A 23,312-nucleotide genomic window follows, 5' to 3' on the forward strand; every position below is an offset into this window, starting at 1 on the left:
ATTTTTCTAAATATAATAATAAACGCAAATTCACTGTGTAATTATGTAACTTTTATTAGCAGCATCTGAAATGCGGCATCAACATTGAGAGTAACTCCTCTCTGCCCCTTAATGCTCTCTGGTCGCTATGGTAATGCGCAAATATTTCTTCCAAAATAAGACACACAACTACAACACAGGAAAAGACCCAGGGAAACCGAATTAACCATAAAAACCTCGAAAACCATAAATTTCACACCTGAGCCTCAACTCTCGCAGCCCGGTACCAAACGACTCACGGACCGGTACCGGTCCATGGCCCGGGGGTTGGGGACCGCTGCTTTACAGTAAAATAGCAAATGACAAAGTTCACAGGTCAGAGTTAAGTGTCAATCATATATATTTCACCTCTGTAATATTCTTGATATTTATAATTGTGTGATTTGTATATATTAGTGCTATTTGTAAACTTTGTAACATTTTGTATTATTAATTAGTTTAGTCTGTTACTGTTGCTGTCTTGGAGCAACTGTAACCAACATAATTTCCCTAGGGATTATTAAAGTAGTCAGATTCTAATGATTGTGAGGCCATATTTAGCAGGAGGCAGCCATTGCTTCTGAATAAGCTAGCTAAGCTAGCAAGGCCCCAAAAGCCTTCAAAAGTGAGTCAAACCCCAGAAAGACAAAGAAAAACGTGTCATACTGGATGAAAACATGAGTTTCTTTTTTTTACAAGCAATGAGATTCGCACCTTGTATCTAACTTTGGTACAATATAAATAAAAAGGAACTGAATAGACCCCAAAGGTGGACTGACTGACAGATGACTAGATCAGCTGCTACTAGCTTACAGCTAGCGCAGACACAGAAAAGTATCAAAAGATTACAATAAAAGATGTCCGTGACATGTCCATTATATATGAAAAATAAAATTACAGACAGGCTGTTTTGGTTTTTCCAAAGCAGAAATAACAAAGTCAAAAATCTAAATTGGGTTAAATGTTAATAGGAGAAGTTAGGTAATCTAATACAGTGTAAAGAAGTATTATAGTTAAATAAAAAAAAACCAAACAGATGTGGTAACGAAGCCTGGGACTTGACTTTGGAAAAACAAAAACATATGTATTTAATTTGCTTTTTTGCTTGAGATGGGTGAGAGCATTGGTCTGAAGCAACAAAACAGCAGTGATCTAATTAGATTTTGAGGCTTGAGACAGGATGGCTCTACAGAAGAGGTCAGGGTAATTTGAAAGGATCTGATAAACCTTAGTGGGCCCGGCATGTTTCATGGCTGTCTGCCTTGTAGATTAAGATGCTCGCTGTTGAGAAGTTTGACCGATTTGTTTCCAAAAACAGTAGAGGAAACAACAACACATGTGTACAGGCAGACAGAGAGATTGACTGACTGATGATGATCGATGAATATTAATATGATCTATGGTAACCATGACAACAGGGCCTGCCACCAAGGAATTTTTACTGTATGGCCCCAGGATAGTAACATCATGAGCATCAACGCGGCACCGATTCCCGCACGGTTATTAATAATCCCCCAGAATGCCTCGGGGCAGGTTCCAGCCAGCTCGTTCTCCCAGCGTTTTGTCTCTCTGCTCTCTTTAATTTCAGACTCGAGTCCAAGCAGCTATGCTTTGCTCTCTCTCGTTACAACCCCCAGCCACTCACCTCAGACTGTCATGAATAATTAAAACCTTGTTCGACTGCTCGTGGTGACACGCTGCACACTGGGGAGATGAGCACTGATCCCTGTAAGCTCGTTCCAGTTTAGCAGACAATATCTGTCCGTGTGTTCATGTTTGGCTTTGGGGTGTGAGGGGCGCTGTACGCTCCCGTAAGAGCCTTAAGAAGGAAGTTAAGAGCAGTTAGGGTCTTAGATAACACACAGTTTAGGTTTCCACACTTTGTCATTTAGGAGAGGCAGGCACTTGAAAACCTTAGCGGGGAGCAAGTAGTCTTTATGGCACGGTGTGAATATATGGCACGTGCTCTTAACTTCCTGTAGGCCTGTGGAGTGGTCAAAGAAGATGACGTGGCACTGCTGCATGTCTTCCACCACTCAGTCAACACTTCTATCAGGCTTTGGTGTGTAAATTCACAGAAGAGGCGTTCAGATTATGTGCTAGATGTAACAGATTCACAGACTGGATGTGAAGGAGGAAAGAACAGGAAGGAAGGCTGCTGGGTCTGCCGCACTCTCTCCTCGTCAATTTCGAGATTTTTAAATATAGAAAAACGCACGCTGTACATCAGCGGGGGTCCAGAGTATGGTGTGGCATTATCGTCCTCCTTCCCCTTCATTAGCAGCTAAGCCTGTGATTATTGCTGAGCTGATTTTTGCTGCTATCGTCTATTTCAACTGAGGATTATTCAAGCTTTTGAATGTTTGGATATTTCAGTATAAACTCAGGCTTTGCCGCAGTAACCAGCGATTGACCCTGTTTCTGCTACTTCCTGCTAGAGTCCCATGAGCAGTGTTGCCACCTGTTCAGGGGTAACAGTGTGCGGGTATACTGCTGAGAGAACGATGAGGAAAAAGCTTTAAGGCTTTTAAAACTTGAGGCACAGAGGAAACTTTGCTGAGGGGGTGGTTGAAAAAGTAGAAATGTGCCACAAGTGTAAAGATAGTAATTTTCGTCTTTTCAATGAGATCAAGTCGTCACAAAGAGGACAGAGCTGCCAGTCAGTAAATCTATGCCTGTAGTTGCTACAGTTTGCTGTTCTCTTTATTCTGTCGATTTTCTAGCTCCTGCTTTTGCTGTTTCTTTTTACTGTAATGTCTTATTTGCATTGTATAAACTTTGCAGTGGTTGACATATTAGCATAATTCCATGGGGGGATGCTCATCACTCGGTGGTAGGATACACTGTTAAGCTTAACTGCTGCAAAGCTTATTACAGCTCCTGTTTTGCTGTTCCTACTGACAACTGGGATCCTAATCCAGAATAAACTCCTGGGCAACAACCCCTAAATTCAAGTAATAAAGTCTTAATCTCATAATATTCAGTATTTTTATGACTGTCATAAAGAAAGCACACTGTTGACCATGATTCCATCCTAGATATAACATCATGCTGCTGTATATTGATAGAGAGTAAATGTGTATCAGTCTCAAGCCGCAGACTTTGATGCTGAAAACAAAGCCAGTGTGCATGCGCCACTTCCCCACTTTCTTCCTTTTAAAAGGAAGTTTTTCACTCCCACTGTCAAAGCCTAAAGTTCTGCACGATTAAGGGTGTAGTTGTTGAGGGTACTATCAGCTAGGCATCATAAGGTGGAAATCCTGAACTGATTAGCAGAATGCTAATGTTTTATTCAGGACAAGTCCTTCCAGTGGCTCCAAATTCAATCAGTTGTTATATTAAATGCTATTTATGGCCTTTGACTTGAATATTTCCAGCCTCACACAAGAAGTCATTGAGCTAGTGTGTTGGTGCTTGTGTGTATTTCTGTCTTTTTAGTTATACTACTATCCTTCCCCAAACCCTGTGCTTTAGTTATCTATGTTGCTAGAGAGACTTTTATATGTTAGCAATGCATAGCATATATTTGTGTCTCTACAATTCACATTGCTAGCCAAGGTAGCTAGCATTAGGTACCTTGGCTAGCGATGCTTTAAATCTAGAAATGTTAGAAATGTCCCATTACTTACTTCTTCACCCTCTCGTCCTAATGCAATCAAAAATATTTCAAAATACCAAGATGGCATCAGGTAAAAAAAGAAAAAACACATTCAAGGCTTTAAAAATGTCCATATTTTATAAAAACCCATTTCCCAAAAAGTTGAAGGCGTCGTAAAATGTAATCGAAAACCGAAAGCATTGATTTTGCAAATGTCATGAAGCCATATTTTATTCATAACAGAACACAGAAAATATATAAAATGTTTAAACTGAGAAAATATACCATTAACTCATGTTATTTTGATGTCAGCAACACATCTTCAAAAAGTCTGTAAACTTCTGGGAACTGAGGAGGTCTTAAGTTTTGGTTCATGATACTCTAAATGATTTCAGTTGGTTATCAGTGTGGACTGCAGACAGGCTAGTTCAGTTAGCATCGTCTTGGTGAAATATACAAGGCCTTCTCTGAGAAAGCTGTCAACTGGCCGCTCCCATCCAGCCGAGAATCCGGGTCGATCACCACACAGACCAAACAAAACACAGGGCTTAAATACACAGAGGGAGCAATCAGGGAATGGGAGACAGGAGGGAAACACAGCTGGAACAAATCAGGGCTAACGAGACAAGGGAAGCAAAATCAGATACATTAATATGAGACGCAGACTTTCAAAGTAAAACAGGAAACATAACACAGAGACACGGACAAGAGGATACAGCCAACAGGGGAGACAGCAACTCTGGAGCACAGACAGAAACCAGAAGACTAAAACTCTAACATAAACACACAGAGAACCTAAACTTAGAACAGTCCTGTAACGCATTAGACAAAGAAAGCTAGAATATAATCAAATAAACAAAATGAAAGAAGCAAACACACAAAACACTGGGTCGAGGCCCAGGCACCCTAACACCTGTAGATGATGAGCTATTCAAAGTCTTCTCAGTTTTATGTTGAGGAACGTTCTGAAATTGTTCCACAATTTGTAGATGAAGGGTTTTTTTTTGCAAATTGATAAACCTCAGCTCGTCTTTGTTTCTGGGAAAACTTCCCTGTTGCCATTTAACCAAATTAGTTGCAAAGCATTCTTCTCAGTTTAAACACTTGATATGTTTTCTATGTTCTACTGTGAATGAAAGATTGATAGATTTATGATTTTGTTTTTATTTATATTTTATTCAGTATTCCAGTATTTTGTAGGAAATGGGGTTCCTTCAGTACCATATGTTTAAAAACTGCTTTACAGTGAGACACTTTTTAAATGTCTATGGAAAAAAAAAATCAATATTTTTACACTAACAATCTTTCAGTTTTGTGTAATATGAAAAAAGTCAAATATATTTTACAGCTTCACACACTTTTGTGGAGAACTTCTGAAACTTTTATAGCTAATTTTAGTTTTCGACCTTCATTGTCACTGTTCTCACTCTCAGCAGCTTCTCTAGCAGGGAGCCATGATAACATCACTGTATGCCATTTGCCCAGCAGCAAACAGCAATAAGGTGAAAGTTAGTCACTAGCGGGGGAGCATAATTAGCAGATTAAGGGCCCGATCTTTTTCTCGGGACCTAGTGAAGACTGAATTAGAGCTAAGTGGATGGTGAATGCTGTAGTTTAATTTGCCGGATGGCCAGATGATGCAATGAACGTTTTGAGTTAAGAGTGCAACTCTTACCTTAGGATGAAAACGATCAGGTCGTTGTGGACACTATGCTGTATTTAGATTTTGTAATAATTCATGTAACCTGACTGATATTAATAGGGCCTTACTCGTCACTGAGCTCAGTGTTCTGTCAGGAGAGATCCAGTGGCGCTTTATCACACTGCTAACAGCTGTAACTGTGCTGCTGCTAAGCAGAATAGTACGGTTCAGCTTCTGTGCAGCTCAGGTCTCACTTCAGTTTCTTGCCTCGCAATATCAGGCAACAGCTGCAAGTTTCACAGAAAGCTTCCTCTTGGCGATAACCTGACTACAGTAACTTGTCAAGATGTAACATTTGCTCCACATCCTTCTCTTATGTCTGCAGGCTTGTCAGGTTCTCCTCCTCTGCAAAAACACAGCCACAAACACTGGGCGCATCCGCCTGAGACAAGACGCCACAATAAGAAATGCACTTTTATCTAATCTAAGCTCCATTTATAGTGGGAGCAGCCTAGTTTTAATCAGGTTTAGGGGTTTCTTTTCCTCTCCGCTTGCGTGCGTGCTTCACTGCAGTTTGATGGCTAATCTGCCTGTCTCTCCTCTGCCTCGCTGGGTTCCATGTGTTATATAACTGTTTTTTTCCAACTGACTCGTCTGCTTTACAAAGAAATGAGCTATGAATCTCCTCCAACTTTGCATCATCACGGCTGCGTCGCTGAATTATTTGCCAGCGGTTTCTGTCCCACCCGGCATGGGTAACTCGATCTCATGCAAATCGGGTTTAACAGATTCGTAGCTGTTATAAGAAAAAAGAAAATCACAGTGGAACAACTTTGAAGTGTCACAGTAATAACAGCTCTAGTTTTTCATCCTCATCGATGTGACACTGCTTTCCATCCATGGTTCATTTTGCCTGAGGTCTGACGCTGATTAGTGTGAACATGGAAAAGTAGAAAAGCATCATATTGTTAAATATTGGATCAGATTCATCTGTGCCCTCAGCATCTAATCCTGATGCTTACATGCCATATACTGTAGTCTGCTCAGTGAACTAACTCAAACTCTCCATAGATACTGCTGATAATCTTTTACTCACTTTAGGCTGTGTTAAACAATTCATAGCCTGACAGCTTTTTCAGTGTCTTATCATCTGGATTACTGTAAACACACTACTGATATATTATCATCAGAACTAATCTCGAGAAAGCATTTCCTGTTTTTTTTTTTTTTTTTTTTTTTTTTTTTTTTTTTTTAATCTTTATACCAAAGCTTCAGGACGCTCACGAGATAGTCCGCTATTGATAGATACGTATAAAGCTAAATGACTAGAATAATTAAATACATGGTAAATGGACTGGTACTTACATAGTGCTTTTCCACTCTAATAGATTGCCCAAAGCACTTTCTACTACAAATCTCACTCACCCTTTCATCAATTCTATCTGTGAAGCACCAAACTGTCACCTCATGGTGCTTTATATTGGAAGTTAAAGACAGAGAAATACGATTAGACGAGGAAGGGAAAGAAAAGTTATATTCCTGGTTAAAATTGTGCATTTTAACATAAGAGTCTGTTGAGTTTGACTTCATTTAGGAGCAAACCTCAAGTTGCCATTGGAGGAGCTGCAGTCAAGTTTGCATCATTCTGTTAATGTGCTCTCATTTTGAGAGAGGGGGTTTGAACCTATGTTGTTCTGTTGTGACCCTGTTTGCTCAGTGTGGGGAAGCACCAAACAGTTCTCTGTGCCATGACTATCATTGTCACTGTGGTTTAGTACATCCTCCATCATGATCATCATCTAGTTGCTAATTGTGTGATAAACTCATTTTGTACATTTTTATCAGAGCTGTTTTTGCTTGATTAGCTGCCTGCTGGAGCAGGAAACATGGCTGATTAGAGCAGTTAGTCTGAATCAAAACATTAATTTTGCTGGCTGCAAGCAATTACCCAGAAGAAGTTAAAATGCTTCTGTAGCACTGGGGGATTTTCTGTGAATACGTCAATTCAGAATGCGACCAAAGAGACAACCACCCCATCAGAGATTGGTGTAGCTTGTATGTTGGACTAGCACAACATCAGCCATAGACAGCACTAAAAAGTGAGCCTGAGCTCGCTTCTTGTGTTTTGAATCTTCTCTTCTTTTTCAGGACTACAGGCGTTCTTCCCTCTCACCTCTGGCCTGACTGACCCACCAGCCCATCACCATGAACTACCTTCGCCGGCGCCTGTCAGACAGCAGCTTTGTGGCCAACCTCCCCAACGGCTACATGATGGATCTGCAGAGGCCGACCCCGCCAGGCTCATCAACTTCTTCTCCTGCCTCCCCAGCCACAGAGAGGCGGCAGCCCCCGAGCGTCCCAAGCCAGCCTCAAGCCTCGGGCGTATCCTCTGGCTCAGCCTCTGGTCCGGCCTCAGGCTCAGGGAGCTTCCTCAGCTCCTTCTCCAGCGTGGTGAAGAGTGCACAGATGGCCCAGAATGTGGCGGCTGCCGCGCATGCTAAGTCAGCAGCGGCAGCGACGGCTGCTGAAGGCGCCTCTGCAGGAGGTGTTCAGCCGGCCAAGCCTGTGATACGCAAGCCTAAGATCCTGCTGGTGATTGATGATCAGCACACAGACTGGTGAGCAGAAGCCTTTTAATGTAGTAGCACAAGTGTGGGTTTATATTTGAGCAGAAAACATTTCACATCACAGTGCTTGCTCTCTGAAGTCTGAAATGACTCATCTGAGATCACTTCAAGTTCCAGCAAATAATGAACTGAAGTGTGACTGATTTGTTTGTCAGAGTACTAGAACTCTTCCATGTCATTTACAGTCGTGCTTCCCTTAAAATTTCCACAGCGGATCACAAAAACCAATGAGCAGTTAAGTGGAAGTAACCTTCTTACTGCTGTATAAAGTGTAGTAGTATAAGTGGGACATGGCAAATTAAACTTAAGAGTGAACTTCTTTGATACATCACCAGACCTTCTAAAAGCAAGTCTACACCTTGAAGACATAAAATGTTCAGTGAGTTTACCCTGATATAAGGCTTCTTTACATTGACTGTTTGATTATTAAACTATAAATTAGCATGTTTTTAAAATGTATATAATTACAGAAAAGGTGTACATACTTTGTAAAACAGGACTGCTGTCATGGATGTAAGAGTGAAGCTGGACTAAGTTGGCATTAGAGTAAAATGAAGATAAGAAACAGCTAGCATAGCATTGCAAACTGACAAAATATAGTTTTTATTCATAAAGAAATACATAAATATAAATATATAAGTAAAATATAAAGTGACAATTTCTTGCCGTGTATTGTTTTTGTTGCTGTAGTTCATATAATTCAAGTAATTCTGAAAAGTGCTAGGCTAACTGTTTCTAATGTTTATGCTAAGTTAGGCTATCTACTTCTAGCTCCGGTTCCATACTTTTAATGCTATGATGTTAACAGTAGTACTAATCCGACACTCTTGTCTGGAAGCACGTAGGTGTATTTAGAAAAACATCTGTATTCCTTTAAGATGCTACTTTCAAAACATCTCATTGTCAGTAAGCTAATTAGCCACCAAAATCTTTAGCATCTAAAAAGAAGATATTGCTAAGATTAAAAAAAGGTCAACTTTGATAGCTTGTATTTCTCCTTCTACTCTCCTGCCAAATGGAAAACATTCTTGTGCTTCAGTTTGAATGAAGTGAGATGTGTTATTGTTTATGATAGATTTGTACGTCCTTGGTCTTAGCCGGCGTTTGCATTAGCGTTCTTTGCTGGAATTAAAATTGTCATGGTAACAAGGAAAAGGAACGATGGAATGTGACAGGGAAAAAAAGTGATTTAATCAGAAGAAATGAGCTCTTCTTTCGCTGACAGCCCATACATGAATTTTTGAAGCCGACTTCAGCTGCCTTTTACTCCCAACGCCGGAGGAATTGATTTCCTGAGCTGCAGTGAAGACACGCAGCAGCCAGTTTATCGTGTTTGTCTTACGGAATCAATAAACCACTCATCCATTTCATGAATTGTTATTCTGTTGCCTGACATTTGCTGGTAGACCGACCTCAGCTGGGCTGTTATTAGCCATTTCCAGCCGCTCAAGCTGCACCCACAGAATTAGTAGGGATCATTATGTGCGGAGGCAATCCTCTACTAGGAGATCAGGCAGGAGTCTAAAAATGATCCCTAAATTAAAGCGCCCCACTGACAGCCGTGTCAAAAGCACCAAGATTGCTCTCAATTTCCCTCAAAGCCGGGTGGCCTCTTTTCCTTAAGCTGCAATCCCAAGAGGACCCATTTCTTTTCACACCCTGGTGTTTTTGAAATGAGTCGTCAGGGGATCATCCACCCTCTGAGGCACAAAAGCTCACTCAGCCACTCAGATGGAGCATCCTCACTCTTTGAGAGAACAGCGGCTTTTTTTTTTTTTTTTAAATCACCAACTCTGTTAGTTAAATAAAGAGAGAAGAATGGAAGTTTTTTTTTTTAAAGTGCGGTTGATTTATTGATTTTTTTTTTGTGAGCTTTTGCAGCAACAGGAACATCTGAGCAATATAAAGCAATCCAGGGTAACGAAACCTTACCTTCAAACGAGATTTTAGTATTCAAATTTTGATCATATGAGTTAACTCTGTCAAAATAGCTTGCGGCACTGTTGTAGTGGGTTAGATTATGTGTGATGGATTGCAATTTTGAAGTCCAGGTGTCCATCTATGCTCCATAGTTTCGCTTTGCTTATTGTCATTTATTGGTTGCAGCTTTTATTCAAAGTTTGAGCTTTTTTCTGCACAGTTTGACACGACAGTGCTGAGTTTAGGGCCCACATTTTAAGCACAAGCAGGATTTCTGTGATGCCACAGCTTGCTTTGAAGCCTTAAGCAAAACAGCATAACACCTACACACGTGAGATGTAGAAACACATCATTTTTTAATCATTTCTTACATCTTTTTAAACATTGCAACAGACTGGCGACCTGGCCAGGAGACCTCACATACCCAGCCACCCTCAATTTGATAAAAGGGATTTACTTAAAGCTTCCAAGCAACATTTTAATAACACATTATTTTTTTAAATATTGGTAGGCGTGGGTTCTCTCCGGGTACTCCGGCTTCCTCCCACCGTCCAAAGACATGCAGCTTGTGGGGATAGGTTAATTGGATAATCCAAATTATCACTAGGTGTGAATGTGCGAGTGAATGTGAGTGCGAATGGTTGTCTGTCCCTGTGTGTTGGCCCTGCGACAGACTGGCGACCTGTCCAGGGTGTACCCCGCCTCTCGCCCTATGACAGCTGGGATAGGCTCCAGCGCCCCCCGCGACCCTGAAAAGGACAAGCGGAAGCGAATGGATGGATGGATGGATGGTAGGCACTGCTTTATTTTTGGCACATTTTCTGCAATAACTTTTCAGAATTGTGCAATTTAAGTGCTCTGAGAGGAAACTGCATTTCTGTCTACTCTTTTTTTTTATAATCATAGCCTTAGTAGTATTTTAAATTCCCTGGCTCCACAAAAAACCAGAACTGTACTTTTTTCTCGCTCTGCACCCTGGTACACCCCTGAACTCCGGCTACTGAAAGCTAAAGGCCGACAGCTTGAACGTCTCTATAAGAAAACTGGCCTTACTATTCATAAGGATATGTTTAATAACCACGTTCTGTTTTACCAGGAATGTATTAGTCAAACCAAATCTGCTTATTACTCTGCTATTGTCTGCTCAAGTGAGAACTCTACCAAGACCCTTTTCTCACTATTCAACTCTTTTAACAGGCCACCTGATTCTCTCCCTGCTCATCTCTATTCATCTAACTTCTGTGATGCTCTAATGCTATTCTTTATTGATAAAATTCATAAAATACACTTAGACCTGGACCCTAATGCTCAATGTAGCTTCTCTGTCCTAACTTCTCCCCCTTCTCACTTCCTCTCTTTTTTTCAACTTCCATCCTTAGCTGATATTGCTGATCTCATCCATAAATCAAAGCCTTCTACCTGCCAGCTCGATCCTATCCCCACTGTCCTCGTCAAAGCCTGCTTACTCCCTCTCCTTCCCCTCATATCTGCTATTATTCACTCTTCACTCACCACTGGAACTGTTCCTGCTTCCTTCAAAGTTGCTGCTATTACCCCAATTCTGAAAAAAACTGGTCTAGATCCCAACAACTTTAATAATTTTCGTCCTATCTCCAATCTACCATTTCTCTCAAAAATCCTTGAAAGAATAGTTGCTTCACAAGTCCATCTTCACCTAACTGATAATAACCTTTACGAACAGTTCCAGTCTGGCTTTCGTCCTCTACATAGCACTGAAACTGCTCTTATAAAAATAACAAACGACCTTCTTATAGCAGCTGATTCTGGTCTCCTCTCCATCCTTATCCTTCTTGATCTGAGTGCAGCTTTTGACACCATCTCTCATCCCATTCTCCTTAGCAGATTAGCTTCTATTGGTCTCTCTCACACTCCACTAGCCTGGTTTAAATCATACCTATCTGACCGCACTCAGTTCATTCAATTAAAATCCTTCACTTCTCAGCTTTCTCCTTTATCCACTGGGGTGCCCCAGGGATCTGTCCTCGGGCCCCTTCTTTTCATCATCTACCTTCTTCCACTCGGACATATTTTTCGTAAATATAATATTCAGTTCCACTGCTACGCCGATGACACCCAGCTCTATCTCTCTACCAAACCTGACTCTACTCTTCCTCCACCCTCCCTCATCCTCTGTCTAGCTGAACTTAATTCTTGGTTCTCCTCCAACTTTCTTAAACTCAACAGCAATAAATTGGAACTTCTTCTGGTTGGCACTAAACGACTGCTATCCAGAATTAACAATTTCTCTCTCACCATCAATAACTCGCTGGTCCCTATCTCTCCCTCTGTGAAAAGCTTGGGTGTCATTCTCGATAGCACATTATCCTTTAACTCACATATCAATAATATTACACGTGCAGCATATTTCCAACTCCGTAACATTAATCGCCTCCGCCCCTTCCTCACACCTCACGCCACTGCCATTCTCATCCATAATCTTGTTATCTCTAGAATTGACTACTGCAACTCATTATTATTTGGCCTTACACAAAAATCTATCAACAAGCTCCAACGTGTCCAGAACTCTGCTGCCCGTATTATTACTAGGACTTCTTCTACCCACCACATCTCCCCAATCCTGAAGCAACTTCACTGGCTTCCGGTCAAATTTCGCATCCATTTTAAAATAATTCTGTATACATTCAAGGCTATTCATTCTCTCTCTCCACCGTACCTCTCTGACTTATTACAGATGAAGCTCCCATCCCGCTGCCTCAGATCTTCATCTTCTCTTTCTCTCTCTGTTCCCTCTGCTCGTCTGATCACAATGGGAGGGAGGGCCTTTAGCTGCTCTGCCCCTCGACTTTGGAATTCCCTACCCCCGGACCTCAGAAATATTAGTTCATTCTCTCTTTTTAAGTCCACCCTCAAAACTCATCTGTTTAAAATTGCCTATTCTTAAATTTCTGTATGTTTTAACTTTTATCTTCTATTTTTATCATTGTGTATATTTCCAGTTTTTATCTGTTGTACAGTGTCCTTGGGTGCTTTGAAAGGCGCTATTTAAATAAAATGTAGTATTATTATTATTATTATTATTACTCTAGGATGTCTTCAGAGGTAGGAGACAAAGAGACTGTTCCTGTTGGTTATCAATGCAAATGTCCATGGATGTCACTTCACAGGGCAAAGAGTCTCGTTCAGTGTGAGGAAATAGAGCAGGAAAACATGATATTGCTTTTAACTGCTGAATTCAAAGCGTGTCAAGCTGCTGTTAAACGCTGTTAAATGTAGAACTGTTCCTGAGTTAACCACTGGGTGGCACTGTAGCTTACTTAAAGCCTCATAGACGGCTGCTTATCATTTCCCTTGACGCTTCAATGTTTCTATGTAGGAGTGATGAGCTTTGACCAGCAGATGGAGTTATCTGATAGACTATAAATTTTATCTGAAGCACTTCCTCTTGCAGTCTTGTAGCGTTTGAGCCTACAGATGTTCTCAGAGTATTAGTCTTTACATCATCACTTATCACTTTGATTTCATTTCAAACCAGTGTTATCTCTAGAGATGAAGGTCATGTCTTTTCCATTTAGATAACAGACTGAAAGCAGTAATTAATTAATATCCAATTCAAGATGATTTTTTTTAGATTCACTTAACACTTTGGACTGTTATCACTGATGTCCATTGTTAGTGAATATACCTAAAATTGGCTCCAAAGCTGCCTGAACAACATCACATCCATGGAAACTGATACTGTTGTTGGACTAGTCGTGTCAAACATGAGGCCTGGGGGCCTGAATTGGCCAGGCAAAAACTCCAATTTGGGCCACTGGATGACTTTGGAAATGTGAAGGAAATTTTGGACTTTGGACCGACAGATCTTTCATTTACTGCAGCAGGATTTCTTCATTGTGTAGATGTACCTTTGAAATTGCATCTTTTTCTTATGATAAGATATCTCAGGGGTTAGTTAAACTTATTTACACTGAGAGAAAGGAGTTTCATCGATTAAGATCAAAGTGGGCTGCATGAGGCATGTAACATGAGCTTGACATCCCTGATTTGAAGCTTGAATTTGCTTGATGGATGTCCTGAGAGTAAAGACAACTGTTACTCATTCTGCAGGAGATTATAAATGTTCATCTCCAGCTCCTCTCTGGTATGTTTGCATGTTATCATTGACCAATGGCAGCTTTAAGAGTGTCAGTCATGGTGCTGCTGCTGCTAACAATAAAACTGAACCAGCACTGAAGTGGTGACTGTGAATGTCCACAAGATCAGCTCAGGAGGTGGCTGTCGACTTGAGACTTGAGCCACTTCAGCCAGCAGTCGAACAGTTAACGCTCGACTCTCAGATGCAGATTGAGGGGGAAAAAATTTGGCTGCTCTTTTTGCAACATGTCTTCAACTAAACCTTGTCGCTGGATTTCATTTATAACCGTTGGGAAAGTGATGTATTGTGTGCTGCTTTGCTGTTGAAATCTTTAGGTTGCTCAAATGACAAAGTGAAGATAAGAGTTCCGATTGTGTTGGCGAGGTTTATGATTGGCTTTATGACCCTTTATTGACTCATGATGTACTCTTGATTTTTTTAAGCCCCAGGAGTCCAATGGTCTTTCAACATCGCGTTCTAAATAGATGCAATGTGGTTTTCATGTATTTGCATAGTAAAAATCGAGCTTATTCTGTATATGGTCACAAGTTTAGACGCTAACGTAATGTTTTTTGCATGGAAGAAGTGCGATTGCTAAAAAAACACAACTTTAGCTCTTTGACAGACATTCAGCAGGTATATGGCCATCCATCCACTTTCCTTTGCTTACTCCATTTTCCAATTTCTGATGGGGGATTGCAAAATGATCCCAGGACAGTTAAGATGTGTAATATCTCCAGTAGACTGGGCCTACTTTAAAGTTTCCCTTCAGCTTGTTGTGCCTAGAAAACACCCCAGAGGTTTCTCAGTGAGACGTTATAACCAATTCAGTTGGTTTGGTCCAGACGCCCTAGGACAGGGGTGTCCAACTCCAGGCCTCGAGGGCCAGTGTCCTGCAGGTTTTAGATCTCACCCTGGGTCAACACACCTGAATCAAATGATTAGTTCATTACCTGGCCTCTGGAGAACTTCAAGACATGTTGAGGAGGTCATTTAGCCATTTAAACCAGCTGTGTTGGATCAAGGACACATCTAATACCTGCAGGACACCGGCCCTCGGGGCCTGGAGTTGGACACTCCTGTCCCAGGGAGAAAAAGGCTTTGTGGCCTTTTGGATCTGATATCTCATACCGTCTATCATAACCCAAAGCTCCTGGCCTTAGCTACAGGTTGGTATTGGCTGGAAAAATTGAAAGATTACATGTTTACTGGTGAAAATCCAAATAATTTTGTACTTGAGTGAAAATAGCTTTGGCTAGAAACCCAACTAAACACAACCAGCGCAGATTGTCAGGCTGCATGAAAAACGATGAATTCACTTGCAGCTTTTCTTACTGAATTACTGCTGGACAGCGATGTGTTTATGTACAGTTGGGAAAAGGGGAACCGATTGCCCTGATCATCGGCCATCAATCTTTGAACCGAACTAAACAAAGTGACTGGGGCAGGCAAAGGAATATGTGATTTCCACAACAGCTGCTTTACTCTGCTGCCCGAACCTGATTGTTCTTGTTGGAAAACAAACAAACAAACAAAAAAATTCATGTCATTCATCCAGCCCGTTTGTATACAATCATGTGGTCCATAAATGAAATGAAACTGTAGTTTTCATTGGGTTGTGCAGGAACATAGTGAAGCTATCTCTGAGTGTAGTAGGAACACCAGAACTTGTGCTGTGATTTCAGACAGGTTGCTCAATAGCTTGTCCAGTCTTTCCGAGCAGCCCTGACTCGAGAGCGCTGTGAACATATCGGGTGTCCGTTGATCTATCCTTTCCCCCCCGGGGCTGAATTTCCTCCTGGGCATTCCAGCAGAGAGGCTGGGGTCTCTGGGGAAACCCTGCTCTGTCCTGACAGACTTGGCCTCCAGCAATGACTCATGCACAATAGCAGTACACAGCACTGAGAGCATCACCGCAACCACCAACAATCCTTCCTTTTCTGCCTCTCCCGCTGCCTCTCTTTCAGGGTGACTCGTAAGACGACGGGCCAAGTAGCTGTCAGTCTGTTTGCTTTGTGTTCTGAATGATATGAGCATCTGATTGCTCAATTCAGCCCCACGTTGGCATACTGCTTACTTCTTCTAGAGTAGCCCAGTACTATTGACATCCCCTGGTCATCTCGAACCACATGAAGAAGATTTAAATTTTCTGTTTTGTCTGCAGAAGAAGCACAGAGGCCACACACTGGCACAAAAAAAGCTAAACATCCTCTCGCTGCATTTGTTAATCTATGCTTTGTCTCACAAAGAGTTCAGAAAGTGCAAAATGAATTCATTAGAAGGCCACTGGGTTTATAAAGCACTCAAAGGGTAAAGACAGTAATTTACTTTTGGAACGTTTAGTGCTAAAAGGTCCAGATAAAAACGTCCCAGACAGTTTGATTCATTTTATTTGATCACGTTTAGATACAGATTTCTGGGGAAAAAACCCTTTAAAGTGCGCACCTTACAAAACAGGCACGTTTATTTTGGAGAATTCTCTAAAAATTAACAACATGAGAAAAGAAGCGTGAAGTCGCTCACCTGCTTTCAGTCTCTGAGATTAGTAATCAGAGGCAAAGCCTCGCAGTCACTCCTTTATAAAAAAGACAAATACATTTACATTTTTTTCTGCATACACGGCAAAATGTGACCATCAGAACGTTTCTACTTTCAGCATCAGCTCTGGTACATAAACCTCACAGTAAATGCAGATGGCACACTTTCTGTGTTTCAACTTACTGGAGGCCACGACGGCCACTCCACTCGATTCAGTCAGTCTATGTCCCACCCTCAGCTATCGCCACCAGCTCTGGGTAGTGACCAAAAGAATGAGACGGCAGGTACAAGTGACAGAAATGACCTTCCTCCAAAGGATGTCTGGCTTCACCCTTAGAGAGAGGGTGATGGGGGCGATTATATGGGAGGGATTGCTGCCCCATCCACATCAAAAGTAGTCAGGTGAGATGCTTCCTCAGCCTCCTGGACGTCTACTAAGTGAAGTGTTTTGGGCATGAGGAAGCCCCGGGGCAGACCCATGACAATACTTGCAGGGTTACATCTCTGTGCTGGTTTAAGCTGCGTACATGCTGGCAGCGATCGTTTTGCAGCTGCCAGCTGGTTGCTTGCAGACATTCCAGGCTCTGGTTGCCTAGGCGACCTTCTACTGTATTTACTAGCAGGTCAATTCAAGTTATTTATATACCGCCCAATCACAACAGTCACCTCAAGTTGCTTTATATTGTAAGATAGAGAGCCTTAGGGCTGCTCGATTATGGCAAAAATGATAATCACGATTATTTTCACTGAAATTGCGATCTCGATTATTTGACGATATTTATTTAACAATAACAATGTGTTGAATAATGACTTTAAAGATTGTCAAAAAGTAATATAAAATAGTGTGCAAATACTGATAACAGTGCAAATGTTTGCAATATAAAAAATAAATGAAAAATGTGAACTTTGCAGTGTTGCTCTGTGGTGCAGCTACACTGTAGCAAAGTTTACACACTGTGTCTACTTGATCCACGTCTGACTCCGCGAACCCATAATGTTTCCACACCACTGAAGTTTTTTTTACCTCTCTTTTCAACCAACAGCAGTCACTCTCCTCTCCAAATAACTTCTGCTTAGCTTTCCGAGCTTCCCTCGGGTCCTCTTAATTGTTGTGACCCGTGTTCGAAATGCAGAGAGGTGCGCTTGATTTGCCACACGGAGCAGCGTGAGAGTAAAGCACGAGGGAGGGGCTAATAATCGGCTCAGTCATTTTTAATGATTGTTGAAAGCCCAGATCGTAATCGAGATTAAAATTCAATTAATTGAGCAGCCCTAGAGAGCCTACAATACAATATTGTAAAGGCTTACAGTAATATAGAGAAAATTCCAAAATTCAGTTGATCCTCTATGAGCAAGCACTTTGGCAACAGTGGGACAAAAAAACTCCATTTTAACAGGAAGAAACCTAGAGGGGAGCGAGGGAGGACAAAAGAGCCAGAGAGTAATGATAATAAATGATTAAATGCAGGTCATATGCCAATCAACAGTATTTTTCACTCTCATTGGTATCCTCAGTTGCTTGCCTATAAAGTTTGTTGCAGATCCCGCCCACTTTGCGTTGCCATCATTTATTTTTTATGAATGCCTTGGAAAAGCTGGAGAAGGTGTCCAGGGAGGGTCTTAGACTGTTGCTGCCACAACCTGCAGCCCAGTGGAGCTACAGTTACACTTCTATTACAGATTAAAAATGAGTGGTGAAGTGGAGTTGCGACTCACCAGTAATTGCCACAATCCAGCTGTTGATGACACATTAACAGGAGATTATGTGAGTTTGGTGCTTCAGTTATTTGTAGTGTTTTTTTCTGAGTTTATTACAAACCTGCTGCATAAAACAAAAACAGGATCCATCCATGATCTCAACATACAACAGAGCTGTATGTGTAGCTGTAACGTAAAATAATACCATCCATGCATCCATCTATCCACCCACCCATCCATCCACCCGCCCCCTTTGAGTCCAGGGGCCAGCACATTGAGAAGCCCAGACTTCCCTCACCAGTTCCACCTCTTCTAGCTTATCCCGGGGGACACAGAGTCAATTCCAGGCCAGCTGAGAGATATATTCTCTCCGGGGAGTCCGGGGCCTCCTCCCAGTAGGATATGTCCAAAATACCTCACCTAGGAAGCTTCCAGGAGGCGTACTAGTCAGATGCCCGAACCACCTGAACTGGCTCGTGGTGGAAGACCAGCGGCTCAGAGTCATTCTGGAATAACTGAGCTCGTCACCCTACCTCCAAGAGAGCCCAGCCATCCTTCGAAGGAAACTCATTTCCTCCAAGAATTACTTAGAATAAATTTCCCAGACACAGCAAAACAGTTGTATGAAGCGCTATCATCAAATGAAACCATGTACTTCACTTCAGAGAGGTCACAGTCTTTCAGCTGCAGTTTAAGTTTGTATGGGTGCATTTCCCACAAGGTGGCCTTTCAAATCATCAAAGTAACTTTCAAAAAATAGCCACAAAGAAAACTCATTCCCTCAACGTCTGAATGAACTGTGAAGAACACAAACATATATGTAACCTATGTCTGAATGAAGAATGCTACTTTAATTTAAAGCCATTGTTCCTAGACTGACATTTTTGTTGAAGCACACATGGCTGATCATCTGTGCCCACTAGGATGGGTGTGGCCTTTGCTCTCTGATCATTCACCTGTTTGATACTTGATAGTGCTGATCACAGCGGATGTTCTTTCTGTGTGCAGAGAGGCACAATCTGATCTTGGCAGGCTTTTTCTAATCCAGATAACTTTTTATAGTTCCATTTTTATTTTTACTTCTAAAAAAGTTCACATAGCTGCCTTGGACATAGTGTTACAGCAGATGTGACGCTACTGACATCTATATTCTGCTGTCTCCAAGTGGCTAAAGAAATCACTATTTGCAGGTTTAAAGCTTAAGATATTGTGATGGTCTTGTTATGCATCCCTATTGCGCCTTTGTGGGAGTCCCTCCTACAGCGGATGTCTCCAGTGGCCCATGTTTGCCCTCGCTGCACACATGTGCACAATCGAATGGTGAAAACAACACCAGCTATAATCTTTTTTTTATTTTTTAAACGAGCTAAACCAGCACATTTTAAATTTTTATCTGCTTGTAAAAATATGAGGCCACTATAGAAAATCTCCTTTAAAAACAGAGCGGTATTAGCACATCATCAGCTCTGATGGAGTTCCTCCTAATAAAAGCAGCGATAACACATGCATGACTCATACGCCTTCTATGAGTGGTACACAAAAAGAAGTAACTTATTCTCATGGTTACAAAAATAAAAGAAGTCGTTAAGCCTCGTGGTGTTTATGTAGTGGGCGTATGCACGACCGAGGGATGGAAAGCCCAGGCCTCTGTGCAGCGCTTCTACATGTGATCACATCTAAAACACTCATTCAAACCACAGAGCCCAGTGGTCTGTAAATGAAATTGATGTAAATTAAACCAGTGAATGAATATTGGAATTGTACAGCGCTTTGAGGGCCCTGAAAAGCGCTATATAAATGCAATCCATTAATATTATTATTATTATTATTATTATTATTAGTATTATTAAATGTTTTGCAATACCTTAAACATATACCGGGCTTTTTTTGTTTTTGTTTGGGCCATTCAGCATGCCTCCCGCTCTGAGGCAGCGGTGGTCCTGACTGCCAGGGGGCATTGCCTGTCTAGTATGTAGGTCAGTCATGAAGAATCCCAGCTTCCACAATTACAGAGAATGAGACGACTTGGGACCCAAAACTATCAAGCCCAACAGCTGGGAGATGTTAGGAAAAAAGATCCTCCTCAGTGACTGTAATGAACATTAATGAATGGAGCTAAAAGGACACATGTGGGCAGATGAAAAACAAAAGAAGGCGGACAGGCAGAAGAGGAAAGAGGCTTTCTGTTTGGTGGAAGAGAAAAAAAATGTTGCAAAAAGGGAAATGTGTTTCAGTCTGAGGAGGTTGGAAAGCCCGTCCCAGTAACAGAAGGCCTGTAGCATGTAGCCCAGATCCTCAGCTCCTCAAGGGTCCAGCCCGGAGCCTTTGACAGATTGTTCACTGTCCCACGTCTGAGAGTTCAGCAGCGTCACCTGCAGCTATAAAACAAAAACAATAACCAAAGATCTACGCTTAAGAAAGGAGAGCTGACTTGTATCAGGTAATGGTGCTCTTATTTTGAGTTGTGTATCGTTAAATACTTTAATAACTGTAAGGTTGTTGCAAATGATTGCGAGAAACCCCCTCTTCAGTTATATTCGCCATATATCATTACCCAACATGCACTGGGCAATTATGTATGCAAGACAAACTGGACGTATTTTTATTCACATTAATGTAGTCATAGATAAGTTGATACTATGAAAGTCTCAGTATACAATAAAACTAGAGCATGATGTTGTTGACACTGTGGCAGGTGTTGGGTCAGTCCACCAAATGAATAGACTGAAACAGCCGGATGGATGGAAACATATTCCAATTAGTTTTATAATTGACATGGACATAATGTGTAGACGCTTAGCTTTCATTTGCGGGTCTCCAGATTCAAATTGGATCAAAAGTTTGGGAGTTTCAGATCCTGAACATGTGCCACCCTCTTTTTAAAGGGACCAAATGTAATTGGATCAACTGACTCAAAGGCTATTTCATGGGTAGGTGTTCCTTTGTTATTATATGCCATTATCAATTAAACAGATAAAAGGTCTGGAGTTGATTTGAGGTGTGAAGATTTTTGTTGTGAAAAACATGCAGCTAAAGGAGCTCTCCACGCAGGTGAAATAAGTCGTCCTTAACCTGCAAAAAGAGAAAAAAAAAACATCCAAGAAATGGCTAGAATAGCTGGATTGGCAAAATCTACACTTTGGTAAATCCTGAGAATCAAGGGAAGCGCTGGTGAACTCGGTGCAAAAAGACCTGGATGTCCACAGAAGAAAACAGCAGCGGATGATCAAAGCAGATAAACCCCCTCAGAACAGCCAACCAAGTGAACAACACTCTCCAGGAGTCTGCGTATTGATATCCAAATCTACAATAAAGAGAAGACTGCATGAAAGTAAATACAGAGGGTTCACTGGAAGGCACTCATAAGCCTCAAGAACAGAAAAAAGCCAGCACAGTTCTGCAAAAGCATTCTTTGGACAGATGAAAGCAAGACCTCTGTCAGAATGATGGCAAGTAAAAGTTTGGAGAAGGCAGCTCATGATCCAAAGGATACCACATCATTTGTAAAACATACCAGAGGTAGTGTGATGGTTTGGGCGTGCATGGCTGCCAGTGGCACTGGGACACGAGTGTTTACTGATGATGTGACACAAGACAGAAGCAGCCGAATGAACTCTGAAGCGTTCGGAGACAGACTGTCTGCTCAAATCCAGCTAAATGCAGCAAATTGATTGAGGAGTGTCTCATAATACAGAAGGACAGTGATCCTAGACATACAGCCAAAGCAACCCAGGAGTTTATTAAAGCAAAGCAGTGGAATATTCCAAGAAAGTCACCTGATCTCGACCCAGCATGCATTTCACTTGTTGAAGTCTAAACTTCAGACAGAAAGGCAAACAAACAGCAACTGAACGCCGCTGCAGTCAAAGCCTGCTCGAGCATTAAAAAGAAGGAAAGCCAGCGTCTGGTGATGTCCATGAGTTCAAGACTTCAGGCTGTCATTGCGGGCAAAGAGTTTTCAACCAAGTATTAGAAACGAACATTTTATTTTCAGTTATTACTTTCGGGCCCTGAAATAAAGGGATTGTGTTGAAAAATGTTTTAGTTCCTCACATGTTTATCTTTTGTTTAACCCACTGGATTAAAGCTGGAAGTCAACGGCATCTTAGTTGTTTCATTTAAAATTCTTTGTGGTCATGTACAGAACCAAAATGAGAAAAAAGTTGTCTCTGTCCAAATGTATATGGGCCTAATTGTAGCTGCTCTGTGTCCTTTTTTAGGCTTTTTTAAAACTGTTTTTTTTTTTTACCGGTTTAGCCGTGCATTGTACATTCAAATTAACCAAAGAGAAAAAGTTCACGTTTCACTTTTCTGTACACAAACATCTTGAAATAGCTCACAGAAGCCACGTGCCTCTTGGTAAATCTAAATTCTGCAAGTCTGACAGGACAAAGTCTGATGGGATGTAAGATAACTCTTCTGGTAACTGGAACTTAATTGTGTCAGACCTGAAGGAAACTGCTGCACATCAGGACAAGATGATTCCTGTTTTTTTCCCGTGTGACTGTCACGTGACTTCTAAACTTAGTTTAGTGAGTAAGTGCTCAATATGTAGCAACCGCAGTGCAGTTTCACCTGCTCTACAAACTGCTGCCACAAACACATGAGAAAAAGCAACACGCAGCTACTCATTCATTGTGCTGCCTTTATTAAAAGCACTTTTTTTCACCCTTAGCCAAGGGATTGTGTTTACTTGAAGCCCCGCAAGGTCAGATTCTGTAATCATGGAAAATGTGAGTCATTATTTTGCCTACTTGCAAGGTATTTTGGAAGGTCTGTTGAAATTTCAGCCCTCTTTCTATCAAATAAACAAAGATATTTTAAGGTTGTTTTCACTGTTAGGAGTGTTTAGAGCACGTACATTATTCTGCAGGAGAGGAATCAGTGCATATGACCTATAGTAACAAATCATTTTGTGTTGGAATAGTGATTTATACCCTCTGAGTATCGGCTGAAATCAGAATTCCACTGTAGAAATGCCAAATGTGCATAATGCAAACAAAAGAAATCATCTGATATGGATCAAAAGCAAATCTATTATCATTTCTTTTACAAATTCTCTCTTTTATTTCATCTAGGGCCAAGTATTTCCGAGGGAAAAAGCTGAACGGGGAGTACGAGATCCGTGTCGAGCAGGTACAGTGTATTTAATAA

At 41.4% G+C, this 23,312-nt stretch overlaps 1 protein-coding gene across 1 annotated transcript in view; it reads left to right on the forward strand.

Annotated features, from left to right (window-relative positions):
- The first annotated feature begins 7,463 nt into the window (after positions 1–7,463).
- The window catches only part of syn3 (synapsin III), a 114,365-nt gene continuing 98,516 nt past the window's right edge, over positions 7,464–23,312 (forward strand). Inside the window, exons 1-2 of the mRNA XM_085376240.1 lie at positions 7,464–7,876; positions 23,237–23,294. Coding sequence (XP_085232366.1) covers positions 7,464–7,876; positions 23,237–23,294 — 471 coding nt within the window. The remainder of the gene's footprint in view (positions 7,877–23,236; positions 23,295–23,312) is intronic.

The sequence above is a fragment of the Diplotaxodon limnothrissa genome, linkage group LG17 (genome assembly GCF_057381915.1).
Source record: "Diplotaxodon limnothrissa isolate DT_005_m linkage group LG17, D_limnothrissa_male_GT1.1, whole genome shotgun sequence".
Classification (NCBI taxonomy): Eukaryota; Metazoa; Chordata; class Actinopteri; order Cichliformes; family Cichlidae; genus Diplotaxodon; species Diplotaxodon limnothrissa.